Raw genomic sequence first — 20,201 nt, 5'->3', positions numbered from 1 at the left:
TTTTAAAGCAAATAGGGGAAATATTTATAGGAAAAGAACATTACCATTTTAGACCCAGCCAAATGCTACTTAACATAAGAGTAAAAAAAAGTCATGTTTAGATAATCTACAATTAGAAAAAAAAATCCATGTGTATCTTTTCTGAAAAAAAAAATTCAAAGCTAACAATGTAAAAAAAATTAATAATTTGAAAATGAAATTCCAAATTATTTGAACAAAATCTGAGCAGGGCGGGGAAGGGAAGAAATAAAACATGCTACATTTCTCATGTTGTAGTGAGGAGCTCATAGATACACTTTTATTCAAGAAAACATAATAAATATAAAATACAAAATAAAATGGTCATAATAATTACAAAGGTAACCAATAGTCCTAGCTATACCTAAATACAGAAAGAAAGAAAAATATGACATTTGGCATTCATTCTGATTTTTAGTTTTCTCCCCATCTGCAGAAAGACAAGAAAATCAAGCACTCCTAATATCTAGGTTTTTAAAACATCAGTCCATTCATTGAGATAAAGCATTCAAAATAGAGAAAAAGATACGATCTGTTTCCAACTCCTCATCAACTATTCTTAGCCTTAGAAATAGGTGGCTACTCTCAAATGAGCTTCTGACACAGAATTGGTGGATTTAATGGAATTGCACTCTTCTCCATCTCATATGGATGCAAAACCCCAGAGTTATTTCCTTGAGGGAGGCCTCTCTCACCTTTTGTCATTGGAGTTATCTCAAAACGCTTAATACAACAGCTCAACCCACCTGTCCAGTCACCTGGCTCTGAGGTTTCTTTAAAAAGAGTTAGTCTCTGGTCAGTGCAGATTCAAATCAAATCATCAGCAGTTATGGCACCAGAATGAGGTGGTCATTTCACAAATCCTCCAACCCTATCTACCTCTCAAGTCCCATGTCTGCTCACAGAGATTTGTGTCCTTTTCATAGGTGTTTACCAAACACAAGACCTCCTGGCCCTCATCATGTTTTCCCAGCATCAAGCCTTTAGACACTTATTGGCCCAAAACATTCCAAGACATGAGTATATTTGTGTGTAAATGAGCAACCAACAGAACAGGTGGTTAATGTTTCATAAGACTGCCCAGTCATTGTTGACATCTAAAACATCTTCTAGTTTAAGCCAGGGTTCAGTTACACCAGGAAATAGGTGGAGCATCAGTGAAGACATTGAGGGTATAGGTTTATGCAGGTTTATTGGCCTTGAAGCTGGAATTCTAAACAGCACATTGGAGATGTTTGGGAGGGAACTCAGTGACAGATAGTTGGATTAGGGGAGAAGCACAGATACTAAAGGGGTAAGAGTGCAGAAGGTAAACCCTAGCCAGTTTGGCTTAGTGGACAGCGTCGGCCTGCGAACTGAAAGGTCCCAGGTTCAATGCCGGGTTGTGGGCTTGATCCCCAGTGGGGGACTTGTAGGAGGCAGCCAATCTATGATTTTGGTTCAGTGGCTAGAGCGCCGGCCCATGGACTGAAGGGTCCCTGGTTCGATTTCAGTCAAGGGCATGTACTAGGTTGCAGGCTCAATTCCTGGCCCTGGTCAGGGCACATGCAGGAGGCAACCAATCGATGTGTCTCTTTCATACCAATGTTTCTCTATATATCCCCTTCTCCCCTTCCCTTCCACTCCCTCTAAAAATCAATAGAAAAATATATCCTTGGGTGGGAAGTAACAAAAACAAACAAACAAACAAATAAATAGCATTCACTGAAATCCTACTGAACTCGGGTAGTTTATTAGATACATACTATCTTACTTATTCCTCACAGAAAACCCTGCAAGGTAGATGTGGTTTTTATTTTTTTCATGTAGTTTATAGATATGAAAATAGAGATCCTAACAGCTTAAGTCACAGTCAAAAGCCACACCCCTAATAAAAGATAGAGCCGTGTCCAAACCAAGGTTTGCGTGACCCCAAAGTTCAGATCCATTCAATCTGGGCAGCCTCACAGTGAAGGGGCCCACTCTAGGCCCTGACTGGGACTATCTTGCAGGTGAGCTGATACCTCGGGGGAAAAGGCTGCATGAAGGAATATTTGAATCAGTCTGTGACAACTCCCTCTGCCCAATCTTGTCTCTAAGAATTCTCCCAGAGCAAAAGAGCTGCTGGAAATAGACTTCCTCTGCAGTTGTGTGACCCCCTGAAGCTTTCTTGGTACTGATGTTTAACCCCATAGTATGGGGTGTGGCCTGTGTTTGGCCTGGAACATAACCCTGCCACAGATATTGTCAAACTCCCCACCCCCCTTAAGAGAGATGGCAGACACTGCCACTTCTACTCAGAACAAAAGATATGAGAAAGCAGGTGGCTCCTATTAAGAAATAATCAAAAATCAATCCAATAAGACTGCAATAGGTAATGAAAATATAGTTCTACATGAAAACCCCAGAGCTCTCACCCTCACAAGGAAATACATCACTTAAATAGAGTTTTGAGCCCTGCAGTTGTGGTTCAGTGATTAGAGCACCAGCCTATGCACCAAAGGGTCACAGGTTCGATTCCCAGTTAAGGGCATGTACCTGGGTTGCAGGTTCAATCCTTGGCCCCAGTCAGGTGCAGAAGGCAACCAATCAATGTGTCTCTCTCACATGGATGCTTCTCTCTCCCCCACCCCCTTTCCACTCTCTGTAAAATCAATGGAAAAAATATCCTCAGATGAGGTTTAACAAAAAGAATAACAATAAAATAATAATAAAAAACAGTTTCTATCCAAAGGAAAGAAAATAATAAGCAGCACAAATCTTGTGCTGCATATATGTTCATTAAAGCACACGTTTGTCTGGCTAATTATATTATTAAGCAACGTTTGGAACTGCATCAGGAATACAGTCCACTAATTATGAACATGGCTGGGAATATATCTTACTATCCTATTATCTGTGATTTTATTCAAATGACTGACTTCAAAACAGGTCTCCCTGGGGTGGGGAAGAGGGGATGTGCTGTGTCAGTTTGAAGGATCACATTTATATTGTAACTTTATTTCATATCTCGAAGGTGAAAATGTTTACCCACATGGCTAGCTTTACTACTCTACCCGAGAAGATATTCCAGAAGGAAATCTGGCATCTAATCAATGACTCACTGTATCACCAACATCACCCACAGTGCCTGCTGCTTATCACACAGTCAGCGCAATAAGGTGGCTGATGACAGAGCACACAGAGTAATAAAAGGCTTTAACCAAGACTGCTTTAGAGACCAATAAAGACCACGCTGAGAAAGGAAAGGAAAAAGAGACCGATAAGGTCTATAAATTGAGGCAGGCATTTCGCCAACTGCTGGGGAAATGAACGATAGACCTATTCCACATACTGATCTTGACTGAAAAACACACACAACCATCCCTGACAAATAAACTACTAGATGAAAAGCTTTGGCAAAGGAACAGAAACAAGGATGAAAACGGAAGAAAATCCCATTAAAGTCAGTTGTCTTCTTTGCCCAGCAATAATAGAAGGAAGTCTCTAACCTTCTCAAATCAGAAGCTTTATGTAACACCTGGAAATTAGTATAATGTGGTAGGTTGTAAGGGTGACAGGCCAATTACACGAGGATCTATATTCATCCCCTGGATCCGATAATTCAGCACTTATACCCTATACTTTCTTCATTTATTTCATTTGTAAAAATTTTCTCTCCTCCTCTTAATGGTAAGCTCTTTGTGGGCTGTGTCTATATCCAATATTTTTCCATATCTCCTGTATTCATGTGAGTAATTAATATTATGAACATTAATCTCTGTGATATTTATATGTAAAAAATATGCTAAAGAATGGGTCAAAGTGTAACTTTATGACACAGTTTCATGCATTTTATGGCATGTTCCAAATGTGGCCAAATGTAGTTTGACCCTCATTCTGGGATCACTTGGGCACTAAATTACATATATCATCGATGTTGGGGGCTGACATCTAATGTCTCGATCTGTGGCAACTTGAACTTAGCAAATGTTATCATAACCATCAAAGGAAAATGGGAGGGTTTCAGTATGCCACAAAGCAGATCCTCCAGAGTAGCTTATTAACTGCTGACACTAAGCTAATGAGCTCATTAGCACCAAAAAAGCCCATTTGCCTTGGGCTGTGAAAGAAAAAAATATTTTTTGATGTACTCTGTGTTCTAAAGTCTTCCACAAACTTAGCCTTGACTAACAATACATTTCCTTCAGATAGAGAAAGCTCATTTGGAGAAAAACAAAAGCTATTTCCATACTAGATACTATTTGTTGACAATGAATGTTATGTGTAATCCCATTACACATAACATTCATTGTCAACAAATAGTATCTAGTATGGAAATAGCTAGAATCTAAACCCTTCAGAAACTGCAGAGGAGGTTATCATAGGTAAAAGCATGGGTGCTAGAAAGAGAAAAAAAGAGTTTATGAGCACTTCTCTTGTAAGGATCTTGCTTCTGTAGAAGTAACAATGGGGTTTGATACTGTGAGCTGCATATGAACCTTCTTTTTAAAAAAAATCATTAAAATTCTTCATTTTAATGTTCCAGTTGTAAATAGACTATTTGAATCAAAAACCAATATATTAGGTAAAGTGAAAGCTGAAGAATTGTTGACCTTCCCACTTTATGATAGGAAGTTTCAGAAAGATCTTGAAATTTATTTTATTTTTGTTAATCCTCACCCAAGAATATTTTTTCCATTGACTTGTAGACAGAGTGGAAAGGAGGGGGATGAAGACAGAAGAAGAGAAACACTGATGAGAGAGACACATCGATTGGTTGCCTCCCGCACATGGCCCAACCTGTGCCCCAAATGGGGCCAGGGATCAAGCCTTCAACTTGAGGTTCGTGCCCTTGACAGGAATTGAACTGCCACAGGATAAATTGGGGCTGCAGTGCAAGAGTCAATACCACAGTATCTGCCTTTGTCTGCGCCACCTTTTGAGGGGGATTCAGGATGCATCCACAAACAAGGAAACAGTGACTCTAAAGGACATACTGGATCAGAAGGTTTAATTGGCATTTATAGAACATTTCACCCAAAAAAGCAGACTATACATTCTTCTCAAGTGCACATGGATCATTCACAAAGATAGACCACATGTTAGGACACAAAACAAGTCTCTACAAGTTCAAGAAGATTGAAATCATATCAAGCATCTTCTCAGATCACAGTGGAATGCAATTAGAAATCAAATACAGCAAAAACACCCAAAACATTAAAAAACTGGAGGCTAAATAGCATGTTTATTGAACAATGAATAGGTTACTAATGAGATCAAGAAAGAAATAAAAAAACTTCCTGGAAACAAATGAAAATGAACACACAACAACCCCAAATCTCTGGAACACAGCAAAAGCAGTCTTGAGAGGGAAGTTCATAGCACTACAGGCATACCTCAAAAAACAAGAAAAAGCAACAATAAACCATTTAACCCTACAACTTAGAAAACTAGAAAGAGAACAATAAGAAAAGCCCAAAGTAGAAGGAAGGAGACAATAAGGATTAGAGCAGAAATAAATAACATAGAGACTAAAAAAACAATACAAAAAAGCAAGGAAACCAAAAGCTGGTTCTTTGAAAGGATAAGCAAAATTAAACCATTAGCCAGACTCATCAAGAAACAAAGAGAGAGGGCCCAAATAAATAAAATCAGAAACGAAAGTGGAGAAGTAACCACTGACATCATAGAATGCCACTGAATTGTACACTTACAAATGGTTCAAGTTTTATATTACATGTATTTTACTACAATTAAGAAATGTAAGGAGGTTGGTATGTCAAGTAGAGGAGGAGCATGTGCAAAGGCCCTGAAGCTAGTCAGAGTCCGGCATGTTGGCTGGGAAAGGGTGACAGGAGATGTAACTGCAGAAAAGACAAAAGGCCAAACCCCTGTTGGGTTCTGAGGCCATAGATAGGAGCTTGGATTTTATTCTAAATAAAGTGACCATTCCCATGTTTTTAGAAGAGTTTTAAGCAAGGAGAGAGGATCATTCAATTTATGTTTCAAGAGGTGCATTCCTGGGGAATGGGCTGGAGTGGGCAAGCCTCAAAGTGGATTCTTAAAAGGACTGTTCAGTAAGAATTCCCAGCTCGAAAGGAAGATGTGGCCCATAAGATAGGGGGCACGTCTGGATGATAGATGTCCCCTCTCACTGTGTGCCCACACTGCAAACCACCTTCCTCAAAGGGCTCTTACACAGGAAGCAAACACCTCAAAGGGAAGAGCACTAACACCCCTGCCTCCCTGGAACCACCCATGCCCCCATGGGAACTTAGTCTTTGCCTATTCTCCTCACATAAATTTAGGTGTGCACCTGGCTATCACGGTGGCGTAGCTGTCTTCTCTCCTCCCAGACTCCGGACTTTCTCAGTCACAGGATCTATCGCATATAACATGAGACCCAGACTCCATTTTGTTGTTGATGATAACATGGTCCAAGTGATTCCCTCACCTTGCTCCTGGCTTGGTTGATTTTTTTTTTAGAAACCTACATTCTTTAAGCTGCCACCCACAACTTGCATCTTTTCTGAAAATTAAAAAAGTAGTAACTATAACAAAATGTAGGGAGTGCAAGGTAGAAATACTATCCTTTCAGCCACATATTTCCATCAAGTCCTACCTACGTCAGGAGACCACAGCCCAGCCGGTGTGGCTCAGTGGCTGAGTGTCAACCTATGAACCAGGAGGTCACGGTTTGATTCCCAGTTAGGGCACATGCCAGGATTGCAGGCTCAATCCCCAGTAGGGGGCACTCAGGAGGCAGTCAATCAATGATTCTCTCTCATCATTGATGTTTTCATCTCTCTCTCTCTCTTCCTTCCTCTCTAAAATAAATAAAAATATGGTGTTTTTTTTTTAAAAGAAGAGGGGACCACAAGGGCCTGTCATCCTCACTTCCAGCTCTGAGGCCCACTGGGATGGGGGACCCATGTCACAGGCCCCCCTACCAAGACAGCATTGCCACCGGGGGACACAGGAACCCGGAAGAACATGAACAACAGGTCCACCAACTGTACCTTCTCTGTCGGGGAAGCCTGTTCTGGGACACAAACGCTGCCATCTGTAATCACAGCTGCTCCCTTCACAAGTACCTGCTCCTCCGCAGCACCCAAGTTCACAGTCAGCTTGTGTTCTTAGTGGAATTCCCAATTCCTGTGGCTTTATAACTCTGAGCTAAAATTACAGTGCTGGCTGACACATGGCCCAGATTCTGGAGGCCCCACGCAGACTGAAGATAAGTAAGAAGGGGTGGGCTTAGAGAGGGGTAGGCACGGCTCTGAGAAGCCTCCGCCATGTGGTGACAGGGGGGAGGCGGAGGAGGGTGTCAGCAGGCAGAGAGCAGTTATTAGAGGAGGGAAAGAAGTGAAGATCTTCTAAATAACAGTTCTCAGAGGAATATAACAAGCACGCTCTAACCTTCTGTATCCTCAGTCCAATAATCCAGATGGAAATCCAATTTCCAAAGTAATACAAATTGTTTCAGATGGGGTTTCCTGTATAAATCCTTAGGGAGTTCTTTGAAATGCATTATGACACATTTTAATCTAAGTTCTGCATTTTAATTGATTTATTGAAAGATGGTAGAGCTAAAATATACTTTTAGAATTTCTTACACCTCAGGATGATAATTAACTATTAAAATGTGTTTAGAGCCTGAAATCACAAATCAGAGTAGCAAAAGGATTAACTCAGCCAAGCATGTCACTGAAGTTACTTAGTTATGCAATAAATTCAATGAAAACTGGGCTTTGTTATATGTTAAAAATTCCTTCAATACAGAAAGTACATAAGATATAAAAATCATCCAGGACCCACCCACCCCCAGTGCAAATTTATATAGAGAGAGAGAGAGAGAGAGAGAGAGAGAGATAATGGAGGGGAGGGAAGAGAGATGGAGAGAGAGAAACATCGATGTGAGAGAGACACAACATCAATTAGTTGCCTCCCATTTGCACCCAACCTGGGCCAGGGATCGAGGTATGTGCCCTTGACCGACAAACCCACGAGAAACATAACTTTTTTAAAAGTTGAAAAATAAAAGATGGAATTATCATTATTTGCAGATGAAAGAGGATACTATTCCTGGAAAATCAAAGAGAATTAACTGAAAACCTATTAGGGAAAAAAAGGAATTATTGGGTTTATTCAATTCATTCACCACCCCAAGGAGAAATTTAAGAGAGAACTATGAAAATCTCAACATGGTATAAGCCGTGAACCTGAACCTTTTGAAAACTCACCTTGGCAATTTAATTTGGGGGACTCCCATGTGCCCAAGGCTGTGCAGCTTGAAACTATATCTTCCGGGCCACTGAAAAACCCTTCTTTGCAAGCATAACGAACCTGGCTGCCAGGCCCAGAGGTATAATTTCCTATAATATAGGCATCTGGGACCTCAGGAGGAGTGCCACAGTCTATTTCTGCAAATGAATTAATGTCAAATGCATTATTATGTGAATTTTCAAAATTCATCTCTACCTCTACCCCATTCCCCCTCCCTACACACACAGACCCCAGCCTCAGGTTAAATAGGCTGGTTCATTTCCACGTGACTTTTGGGCATGTCTCCAATGATTATCTCTCTTCAATCTTCTGACCCGCCATAGGGAATAGCATCTATACCTGCACAAAGTGGAACGAATTCGGCAATCAACCTTCACTAACTCATACTAACTAAAGAGAATCCTTGCCCTGATCGGTTTGGCTCAGTGGATAGAGCGTCGGCCGGGGGACTGAAGGGTCCCGGGTTCGATTCCGGTCAAGGGCATGTGCCTTGGTTGCGGGCACATCCCCAGTAGGGGGTGTGTAGGAGGCAGCTAATCGGTGTTTCTCTCTCATTGATGTTTCTGATTCTCTGTCCCTCTCCCTTCCTCTCTGCAAAAAATCAATAAAATATATAAAAAAAATAAAAAATAAAAATAAAGAGAATCCTAGTCCAATGAAGTGAAAATTTTAAATTGCAAAACACCTTATGATATATATGCCTTTATCATTTTCAGGGTCACTTTTGAGATGCTGGTCCCTACCAGATCAGCCGTGTTTTACAAGCTAACGTAATGGTTGCCATCAAAATATCTACTAACTGCTACAAATCCCCAAAGTTTACTAATTTTAGCTTTTTAACATAGCCCCTTCTACCTTGATTAGGTTGTTACTTGCTTATTTCATAGGTTGTATAAATGTGCAAAGTAACTAATAATCTCCACCTACCTCCCCAACAGAGACGCACAGACAGAGGTGAGGGCTGCAGAAAGTCACCACCAACAGGAATGCACTTTCCGATCTTGCATTCTTCAGCAGAAACCCACCTGTGCATGACGTGGCATCTCTGGTCGGGTGGAAAGGCTCGGGGCCACTCTCTGGCAAGTACCCATCCATACAGTAGCATTCGAAGCTCCCATGAGTGTTCACACACCGTCCCCCTTGCCCACACAGGCCGGACACCTCACACTCATCTATGTCTTGAGACCCATCCCAAAGAGAAGAGGGAGAGAAAAACAGAAAAAAAAGAAAAAATGAGGGAGGGGGGATGACATTGTGACAACCATTTCTCACATTCTCAGTCTATGCTTACAAATGGACGCATTTGTGTGCAATAGTATCATGAATTTTATTTTACTTTTTACGGGGTCTTCTCAGACATCCTTCACTAAGAGGTGCTCAGAAGTACTTGTGACCTTGTTCTGCGGCTTTATAAAAACCAACAGCCATCACCAATTTTCTGACACCAAATCAAATGAACAAAAAAAGAGCATGTGAATAAATGTCAGCCCTGGCTGGGTGGCTCCGTTGGTTGGAGCGTCCTCCTGTACATCAAAAGGTGGTGTGTTTGATTCCTGGTCAGGGCAAGTAGGGGAGGCAACCCATCGATGTTTCCCACGTAGGTGTTTCTCTCTTTCTCTCTCTTCCTTCCTCTCTCTCAAATCAATAAAAACATATCCTCAGGTGAGGATTTAAAAATTCAGTTACTATAAAATAAGAATGGCCTTAATCTCATACTAAAAATATCTAAAGAACTCCAAATACAGAACAATTTAGACAAGAGTGAAAAATGCTTTCAAAAATGAACATCGGATACCAAGACAGATAGTAAGGGGATACTTCAGAAAGATCTCACTAATTTTACCAAGATGACGGGGCCTTAAAACAGGCTTCGAGAAGGGTAAGACAGGCTTCTTGGCAGACTCCCCCTGACTAAGGATTATGAGAAGTAGCAAGTACAGGGGTAAGAAAAACATACAGTAATTTTGACAGAAATACATTTTTTTCCAAAAAAAAACAACTATGAACAGCATAATTTCATAAAAGAAGGAAGAAAATAATCTCAAAATTCTTTTAAATCTGTTTGTGATTTTACTGAAATTCACTATATTCTCCTTTTTCTTTGTTTGTTCTTTGGTCTTAGACCAATGAATACCTCATCACTCACGGATCATTGTTTGGGAACCAGCAATTCACTCAATTGCTGAAGGAGCCCATACAAGCTACCAATGTTTATTATTACTATTACTAGGGGCCCGGTGCACGAAATTCATGCACTGGGAGGGAGGGTGGTCCCTCAGCCCAGCCTGCCCCCTCTCACATACTGGGAGCCCTCAGGGGATGTCCTACTGACAGCTTAGGCCTGCTCCCTGCTCCCCTTGGGGAGCAGGCCTAAGCCGCAGTCTGGCCTCCCTTTGTGGGAGGCAACCGGGCTGATCAGGGGAAGGCATCAGCCCCATCACCCCGCTGCTGCAGCCACTGCCAGTCACCGCGGCCACCAAGGTGTTTTCATCAACACAGACTCCAGTCCCTTCATCATGAAAAAATGACAACTTCCTCAGGGGATGTCCTACTGATGGCTTAGGCCCGCTCCCAGCCTAAGCCATCAGTAAGTGACGGGAAGGCGCCGCCCCCATCACCCTGCTGCTGCCGCCACTGCTGGCCACCGCAGCTGCCAAGGTGTTTTCATCAACATGAACTCCAGTCCCTTCATCACAAAAAAATGACAACTTTCTTTAGGCATTTTCAAGATGTCTCTTTCATATGATATGGCATTTCTTTCTTTTTTTTTTTATCCTCACCTGAGGATATTTTTCCATTGATTTTTAGAGAGCATGGAAGAGAGAGGGAAAGACGGAGAGAAACATCAATGTGAGAGGGACACTTCGATTGGTTGCCTCCTGCATGGGCCCTGACTTGGGCCCCAGCCAGGGAGGAGCCTGCAACCTAGGTACATGGCCTTGACCAGAATCGAACCCGGACCCTGCGGTCGGCAGGCCGAGGCTCTATCCACTGAGCCAAACCGGCTAGGGCAGGCTATGACATTTCTTAGCCCCTCCAGCAGCAGACCTTCGTTTTTTTCCTCCAGGAGTGAGGTGGAAAAACCCTACATCACCTTCTTAGATTCTTATTACCCAAGTTACTAAGAATATTACCAGTGGCATACAGGGAGCTTAGCCAATGAGCGTCAAAAAGGTGTTTCCTCTGTAGTTCACACCGATCCCCGGCTCTGCCCCTGCCCAGGCCTAAGGCCTTAAACCAGGCGTTAGGCCTGGGCAGGGGACCCCCAGCCCTGTGTGATCACCGGCTCCGCTCCTGTCCAGGCCTCAGGCTTCTGGCCAGGGCAATCACCAGCTCCGCCTCCCCAGGTAGCATCTGGCGCTGCCTGCCCCACCTCCCCGGTCCCCGATCTGCGGCCCGGATCCCGCGGGCGGCGTCTGGCGCTGCCCGCCCCACCTGCAGTATGCAAATTTAACGGCCATCTTTGTTGGGTTAATTTACATACTCTTCTGATTGGATGGTGGCAAAGGTATGGTCAATTAGCATCTTTGTCTTTTATTAGTGTAGATTATTATTATTATTATTGAATTTACTGGGGTGACATTGGTTAATAAAATTATATAGATTTCAGGGAAAAACTACCAATTCAGATCAACCTACACATTTAGTGCTTCAAACTTTAGGGAACTGTTTGTGGGAGATTGTCTTCAAAGATGGCTGGCAACAATTCTGCTTCTCCCTTTCTCGCATGCCACTCCTCCCATCAAGAGTGTGTGGCTCCCTTGGGCTGGCCTTGGGACTTGCTTTGGCCAATAGGACAGGGCAGAAGTAACATTGTGCCTGCTCTGGACCTAACTCTGAAGACACCTGGCAGCTTTCTCTTTCTCTCTTAGAATCCAGTGGCCATGCTGTTAGGAAATCCAGGCTATTATACTTGGAGCCCACTCAGAGAGGCCCTAGGATGAGACACCATATGAAGAGAGGGCCACATAGAGGAGAACTGACCATCAGCACGAAGGCCCTAGACGTGTGAGAGGCCTTCTCTTACCTACCAGCTTAGGCCAGCCACCAGCTGAATGTATCTACACAAGTGATAAAACTACCTAGCCATGGAATTGTGAGAAATAATAAATTGCTGTTTTAAGCCACTAAATTTGGGAGTCAGGAGACTAGAATTATGTAGTAATAGATAATTAAGAGATGCAGAAGTCCAAACAAGATTAAGAAGAAACTGTGTCAATAAAAAACAATGAGGTTTTGAAAATTAAAAACAAAATATCAATGCCAAAAATAAAAACTCAATCAATGGAGGCATTGAATAATAGCTCAGTCAACGCTGAAAAATAAATGTGCAAATTCCAACTTGAGGAATTCTCCAAAAACACATAGAAAAATAAATTATGTGAGACAGAGTACAGAACAAAAAAAACATGAAGATGAATCTAAAATACTTAATATCCGTTTAACTTTTTAGATTATACTTTTTATACTATTCTGCATTCCTTTTTACCATCTCCCCTCCCACCCCATTCCACTTGGCAACCATCAGTATTCATTTAAGAGGAATTGCAGAAGAGAATGGAGTAAATGTATAAGAATATTTTTAAAAATCCTCAGTTTGTGTATTCAAATCCAAATAGCTTTTACAACTGACAGGTCTGAATGTTAAAAAAATGAAAGTAATTCTGAATTTCATAGAATAAGGGAAGAATGTGTAACCCCCCGAGGGAAAGGAACGGTAATATATAGGGAAAAGAGAGCCCATCTGACCTAGGACTTCTTGTCTGAAACACTAAATGCTAGATAGCAAAGGAGTAATGTTACAGAGTTCTAAGAAAAATGGAGCAAAACATCATGCTGTATTTAAACAAAGGAATGACCTTTCAGACCATGAGTGATACCAGGTATCCGCACTGACATTTCTTTTCTGGAAAAGATTTTGAGAAAATACTGGAGCCAGCAAAAAAACATCAGAATAAACAATGTCAAGAAAGAGAAAGACAGAATAAAACACAACAAGGAGTACTGAGAAATGAAACAAGTAAAACTTAGGGTTCAATAATTGTTGATAATAAAATCATGATACTTTTGGCAATTGTTAAGAAAGGATTCCCAAAATAAAAATACCATAAAATAGCCCTGGCCTCAGTTGGTTGAGTGTCATCCGTGCACCAAAAGGTCGCCAGTTGGATTCCCAGTTAGGGCATATGCCAGGTTTTGGTGTGGTCCCCGGATGAGGTGCATACGGGAGGCAATCGATCGATGTTTCTCTCTCACATTAATGTTTCTCTCTCTTTCCCTCTCCCTTCTTTTCTCTCTCTAAAATCAATAAGAACATTTTTAAAAAATAAATAACATAAAATAAGTTCAATCTCAATCTAGGACAAACTTTAGAGATGATTTCAACACTGAAGAATACAACATATGTTTCTAGATTTGATCCATCATTTTAGCTTATCAAGGTTTTTTTTTTATCCCATGGAGGAATTTGTAAAGTATATATGTATAGCGTTGTCACAGAAATCATTTTCCAGCTCTAGACTCCTCAATAGATAGTGGGAATCAATGGTTGTCTTTTTTATTTTTTTAGTCGAGTTCTAAAAATAAACAGTACAAATAACTACAGAGCAAAAATGTGGCTAAGCAGTCGTGGTATGGAAAATACTTGGAGTTCCTCGGTACTGATCAGCGCCGAATAGAAGTCACTACAGTCATTAGTCAGTTTACTTTGTGTACAGTCATTCAACAACCTCATAACAATAATCATTATGCCCAGCTGGTGTGGCTCAGTGGTTAAGCATTGACCCATGAACCAGGAGGTCATGGTTTGATTCCCAGTCAGGGCATATGCCCAGGTTGTGAGCTTGAGCCCCAGAAGGGAGCATGCAGGAGGCAGCCGATCAATGATTCTCTCTCATCACTGATGTTTCTCTCTCTCTCCCTCTCCCTCTCTCTGAAGTCAGTAAAGACATATTAAAAAATAATCATTATGACTGTTAATAACTATTCCTGCATGTCATCTTACACATACCAGGCATTGTTCTAAACTCATTATTTATTACTGATTACTTCCGTCTTATTTAGTCTTCAAAATAACCTGGTGAGGCAGATGCTATTGTTACCCCCATTTTACAGATGAAGCACCTGAAGTTGAATAACTGGACTTACTGTAAGTCAGGAAGGTAAGTAGTGGGAAGCCAGATATCTGGCTCCAGAGACCATTTTTTTAAAAATATATTTTTTTATTGATTTCAGAGAAAAAGGGAGAGGGAGAGAGAGATAGAAACATCAATGATGAGAGAGAACTACTGATCGGCTGCCTCCTGCATGCCCCACACTGGGGATCGAGCCCAAACCCGGGCATGTGCCCTTCACCAGAATTGAACCCGGGACCTTTCAGTCTGCGGGCCAATGCTCTATCTACTGAGCCAATCCGGCTAGGGCAATTGGTACCTAATTTTTTTAAACCCACCTAATTTAATCCTGCAACACTGGGCTTCTGCAATCATGTGGCAGGGAATTTGCTACCTAAAACAACAGGATATTATCAGATGTCTTTTCTGAAGGAATGTGCTCATTTGTGTCAAGAATAGATCAAATGGACCCTTGGAGGGATCTTTACCTCGGTACAGGTCAAGAGGGAGAATGCATCAGAGCATCGGAACCTGTGGTTCTTGGTGAGTAAGAAGCCATGTTCTCCTCTCCCTTTCTTTTCCCTGGAAACCTTTAAATAATAAAGCTTTTAAGCAGTCATTAGGTCTGTACAAACCCATCTTAGAATCAGCAGTCTCTTCCTGCCTTTTCTCTTCATTACTATTCAAAGATTTTCTAAGAAAACCAAAGAGCTATACTATCATGGCAGGCTGTAAATAGAGGTCAGATAATACAGGGGCCACTGAAAATTAGGAGGATTTTGCCCACCCCATTGTATTCGACCAACATATGCCCAGAAAACTGACCCCTAAGCTACGGAGGTTCCAAAAGTTTCACTCCTCACTTATTCCGGTGGGAGGTGGGTCCACAGCCCTAATGGGAGCAGCACTCTGACCTCCCGGGAGCCAGCATCACGGTGCCCAGCCCCTGGGACCTTAGGGGACCATGTGCACAAGCTGGTACATGCCAGAGTCACCCCAAGAACAAACAGCCCGTCTGGGGTTACAGGCACCTGCAGATGACACACCATCTCTGAGGGCCCCTCCTTGTTATTTATTATGAAAATGTTCAAACACACAGAACAAGAAAAGGAACATTACTGCCCGGAGACATGGCTCAGTGGTTGAGCATCAACCTATGAATCAAGAAGTCACGGTTCAATTCCCAGTCAAGGCACATGCCTGGGTTGCAGTCTTGATCCCTAGTGTGGGGTGTGCCGGAGGCATCCAATCAATGATTCTCTCTCATCATTGATGCTTCTATCTCTCTCTCTATCTCCTTTTTTCTGTGAAATCAATAAAAATATATTTTAAAAAGTTAAAGGAAGATTACACTGAACTCCCATAGACCCACACCCCCAAAAATGAACAATTATTTACATTTAAAGTACCTTACAGATCTAATAACACGAGGTACTTCATAATAATATCCCAGATACTTTAGCATGTGTCTCCCCAAATAAGAATATTATCCTAAATGCCACTGTTATCCCATCTAATAAAATTAACAATAATTCTCTAATACGAACTAATACTCAGGCCATGTCCAAATCTCACTCCTATGCCCTGTCTGGTATTGCTCGGGGGCCATCCTGCACATTGAAGGGTCTCAGGTTTGATTCCCAGTCAAGGTCACGTACCTGGGCTGCAGGTTCAATCCCTGGCCCCACTTGGGCCGCATGCGGGAAGCAACCAATCAATGTCTCTCTCTCTCTATTCCTCCCTCCCTTCCACTCTCTCTAAAAATCAATGGAAAAAAATATCCTCAGGTGAGGATTAACAAAACAAAAACAAATTTTCTTACAGGAGAGTCCCTCCCTTAAATCACACCAGTCCTGGCCCTGCCCTCTCCCTTCGCCAAATCCTGGACACTGTCCTGCCACCACCCAGTTGCCATCGCCACAGCCCCCTTCTGAGTACCTTTGCAAAAGGTGCCGTCGTTGGGAATGAATGTCTTGTTGTTGTTTGTGGCTCGATATCCTTCTAGGCAGATGCAATAAAAGCCTCCGAGCGTGTTGTGGCAAGATGTGTGGTTCCCACAGACCACAGTGGCCCCAAATTGGCACTCGTTTTTATCTGTTGATACATTGAGACAACATCCAGGAAAGGCCATCCGTCCATACCATGTTCAACACCCCCCTGTCCTGTGCTGTGGACTCGGGACTCAATATTCTGGGACATATTCCCCAGCCTCTTTCCCTGGCACTGTGCTCCTCCGACTAGAGGACGTGGGCCCCTCAGAGTCACGCGCCAGGTATGTATGAAACCACGAGAGAAAGCCAACATCCCCATCCCGAAATCCGTCTTATTTGAAGATTGGGAGGAGGGCGTTCTTTTTTACACTCTAAAAGATCTTGTCTTAGTCCTGGGGAAATATATCCAGCAGAATCCCAGGTTCCCAGCTGAGCCATTCTTCTTGCTTTCTTCATGAAAGCCAGAGGGGGACGATTTTACGTGCAGTGATTAACTGGAAAAACTGTTACTTCTGAGTTACCAGGAAACACAAAGGTATGAGCGCTTTAGCCTCACCCGGGAGCAGGGCTACTGTTGTGGCAGGAGCAGCTCCTGCGAATGGTCAGCGACCCATGTGAATGGTATTCGTTGCCCAGTGAGGCGGAGCTGGAGTGTGGGATGCTTGATGAGTCCACAGAAGCTGCCCTGAGCATTTTGAATTCAATAATTTTACATCAATGCAAAATGAAAGTAACCCTCCCTCCCGTCTGCCCTCAGGCCCAGGAGTCAGCAAACTTGCTGTAAAGGGCCAGTCACAGGCCCCTGGTTACCACTGTTCAGCCATGCTTTTGGAGCCTGAAAGCAGCCATAGACAATAGGTAAAATAAATAAATAAATAAATAAATAAGCAATGTAATTGTGAAAGCTCATATCTGTGAAGTAGAACATGACTTTTTGAACTTTAGGGAGAAAAAAAAGATACAAAGATATCACAACAAAGTTGTGTACACTGCCAGTCCACAACCTCAAGGCAAAACTATCAATGTTTTTACTGCATGTAGCAAGACTGCTGGGAGGAAACTGTGATTATAGTAGCACTCACTATTGTAAGTTGCTGTGAAACGCTGCCTCTCTCTGAATTGGACTTGAACCTGGCCGTTGTCTCACTCTCATGGCATGGTAGATAACACGAGGTAAAAAAATAATCTCAAGTGCGTCTAGCTTAAAGGTCTTTATGTTCTTTTAAGTCACCCAAGACTCCAAAAGGTCATAACGACACACAATATGGAGGAAGGATTCTGCTCGACATAAGACTCAAAGCAACAGTATTTCATCCATTAGCCAAAAAGTCTAATAGGCAATTGTGTTTTGTTTTTTTCTCATGATACTAATATAAGTAGTTTTATATCAAAACAACAAGAGAAATTAAGAAAACTCAATATTGACTTAGGTTACTAAGTTAAATTCAAGACCTGAAACACATTTCAAATATGTAGTAGGCCAGAGAGTTTCCATAAATTCAAGTTCAATGACCTCTAAAATGAGGGATACTTCCTTGGAAACCCTAGAGACAGGATATATCCAAACACTAAAACAAAGAGTTATTATAATTGACAAAACTTCTTGTACCAAAAACAGTGGGGAAAAAAAATAGCAATGTTTTCCTCCCAAGGACATCAACTCTTTAACACTAGAGAAATATATCCAAACACTAAAACAAAGAGTTATTATAATTGTCAAAACTTCTTGTACCAGAAACAGTGCAAAAAAAAAAAAATAGCAATGTTTTCCTACCAAGGACATCAACTCTTTAACACTAGAGAATCTTATTTCTTGGTTCCTTCAACTTTTCAACTTAACACAGGATTCAGAACTTACCAATACACTGAGTCCTCCCATTGCCCACAAATCCATATTTGCAAATACACATCTTCTTCCCGTCTCTTTCCTTGCAGGTGGCATGTTCGTGGCACGTGGCACAGATGTCTAAACCTGAATCACAGATTGTATATTTCAGAAAAATAAAAATTCAATCATCTCCTCTAGACGAATCATATTTTGGGTAGTAAACATTTATGACAGAGAACCAAAATTTAAATACCAAAATTAAAAAGGAACTGACCCCTTCCCTACTCATTGCCCACAGAGTAAAGTGCAAATTCCTCTACCTGGCAATCAAGGCTCTTAACGGCCTGACTCTAGGCTAGCTCCTCCAACTTCACCCTTCCCAAACCCAAACCATACACGGTATTCTCTGGGGGAGAAGACCGACCCGACTTTCCCATACATGCTATCCACTCCTACTTCTATTAGAATGCCTATCCCACCCAGCTGGCTTGGCTCAGCGGTTGAGCATCGACCTATAAACCAGGAGGTTGGGGCACATCTGGGGTTGCGGGCTCGATCCTCAGTGTGGGGCATGCCAGAGGCAACCGATCAATGATTCTTTCTCATCATTTGTACACATATATACAAAAAAAAAATGCCTATTCCTCCATCTCTGTCCAGCCTAGCACCTATTCCTATTCAAGACCCAACTTAAACCTCATATTCTCCCTGACATCTTCCCCATTCCCTCATTCTTGAAGCAAATTAAATGTATCTTCCTCTGTGTTTCCCTAACACCTGTATATTCTCCCATCAGCCACGTTAATTTGTCATTATACTCGGTCCCAGAGCTGTCTTCCAGCTTGGAATTATGAAATGATGACGTCATTTGCCCATATGTCTTTATTTATACAGTGTAAACATTCTATTTTTATTGACCAACTGAAAAGAGGAACCTATCGTCCCACTTGCTATACTTCAAACAGCAAACGGAGGGTAGAAAACCTTCTCTATTACCCTATCCATTTTCCTTTCAGGGAAAAAAGTGAATGTGTTTACAATGCCAGTGAGATAACAGCAGGGTCCCAGCAGGATGACCAGATCCCAGTTACTTAGATAAGCAGCAAAACTGTTTGGGGCTAAAACTCCTGAAACATCCAAATCTATCAGATGGTGATACATGGCCCAAGATAAAACAAGAATTTCTACCCGAAGCTGCTGAGCTATCGTGTTGCACAATCAGTGTCTGTAATTTCAGGAGTGGCCCTGTAAGGAGAACCTTGCGCATGGAATTTCATCTCGGTCTTGGCCCCATTACTCCCCTGGTAATAAAGACTTAGCCCTCGGGCCGGGCCGCTCCAGGCAGGAAACCAACTGAGACAGGGAGATTTCTCAATACTCTTCACCATGCTTGCTTGCTTTTTTTTTTAAGCAAAAGATAACACAGAAACGAGACAAACCACCACTTATTACTAATACCAAATTAACCATGGAATTTTTTAAAAAATTTATCAGATCCAGACCATAAAGGAAAATACAACAAATTTGTCAAAGGTAGAAATTGTAGAAGTCCTACTATCTGACTACCATGTAATAATATCATAAAACTCCAAAATAAAACATAAGACTAGCGTCCCCATAAGAAATCCTACTTGCAACTACAGAACACTCTCCCAAATAATTCTTGGGACAAAGAGGATATAAAAATTGAAATGTTTACTACCAGATATAAAAAGTTGTCTACTCTAGAAAATTTGAGTTTTACATGTCTTTATGCTTTAAAAGAGAGAAAGCAAAGCAGACAGTCAGGGAAAACACACACCCTAGAATTTTAATGCAGGAAGCTTAAAAAAGATGAAAAAACAAAATAGAGGTTTATGGGGGGATGGTTAGGATTTAGTGAAAATAAAAAAGATGTTAAAAATTAGAAAATATATTCAAATTCATTTTAAAAAAAATCTTTCCCAAAAAGTCAGTGCATCATAAAGACCAGTAAAGTAGTCAAAACTCAAGTAAGACTGGGGA

General features: G+C 41.7%; 1 protein-coding gene across 1 annotated transcript in view; it reads right to left on the bottom strand.

Moving 5' to 3' along the window:
- SUSD1 (sushi domain containing 1) overlaps positions 1–19,065 on the bottom strand; it is a 67,957-nt gene extending 48,892 nt beyond the window's left edge. Inside the window, exons 1-5 of the mRNA XM_005859817.2 lie at positions 18,975–19,065; positions 18,228–18,341; positions 16,317–16,472; positions 9,291–9,443; positions 8,223–8,402 (exon numbers count right to left, since the gene is read on the bottom strand). Of these exons, the coding sequence (XP_005859879.1) occupies positions 8,223–8,402; positions 9,291–9,443; positions 16,317–16,472; positions 18,228–18,341; positions 18,975–19,065 (694 nt within the window). The remainder of the gene's footprint in view (positions 1–8,222; positions 8,403–9,290; positions 9,444–16,316; positions 16,473–18,227; positions 18,342–18,974) is intronic.
- Positions 19,066–20,201: the final 1,136 nt, after the last annotated feature.

The sequence above is a fragment of the Myotis brandtii genome, unplaced genomic scaffold, assembly GCF_000412655.1.
Source record: "Myotis brandtii unplaced genomic scaffold, ASM41265v1 scaffold13, whole genome shotgun sequence".
In the NCBI taxonomy this organism is placed as follows: domain Eukaryota; kingdom Metazoa; phylum Chordata; class Mammalia; order Chiroptera; family Vespertilionidae; genus Myotis; species Myotis brandtii.
Note: the sequence above shows the minus strand (reverse complement) of the source record. Positions and strands in the feature narration are given on the sequence as shown.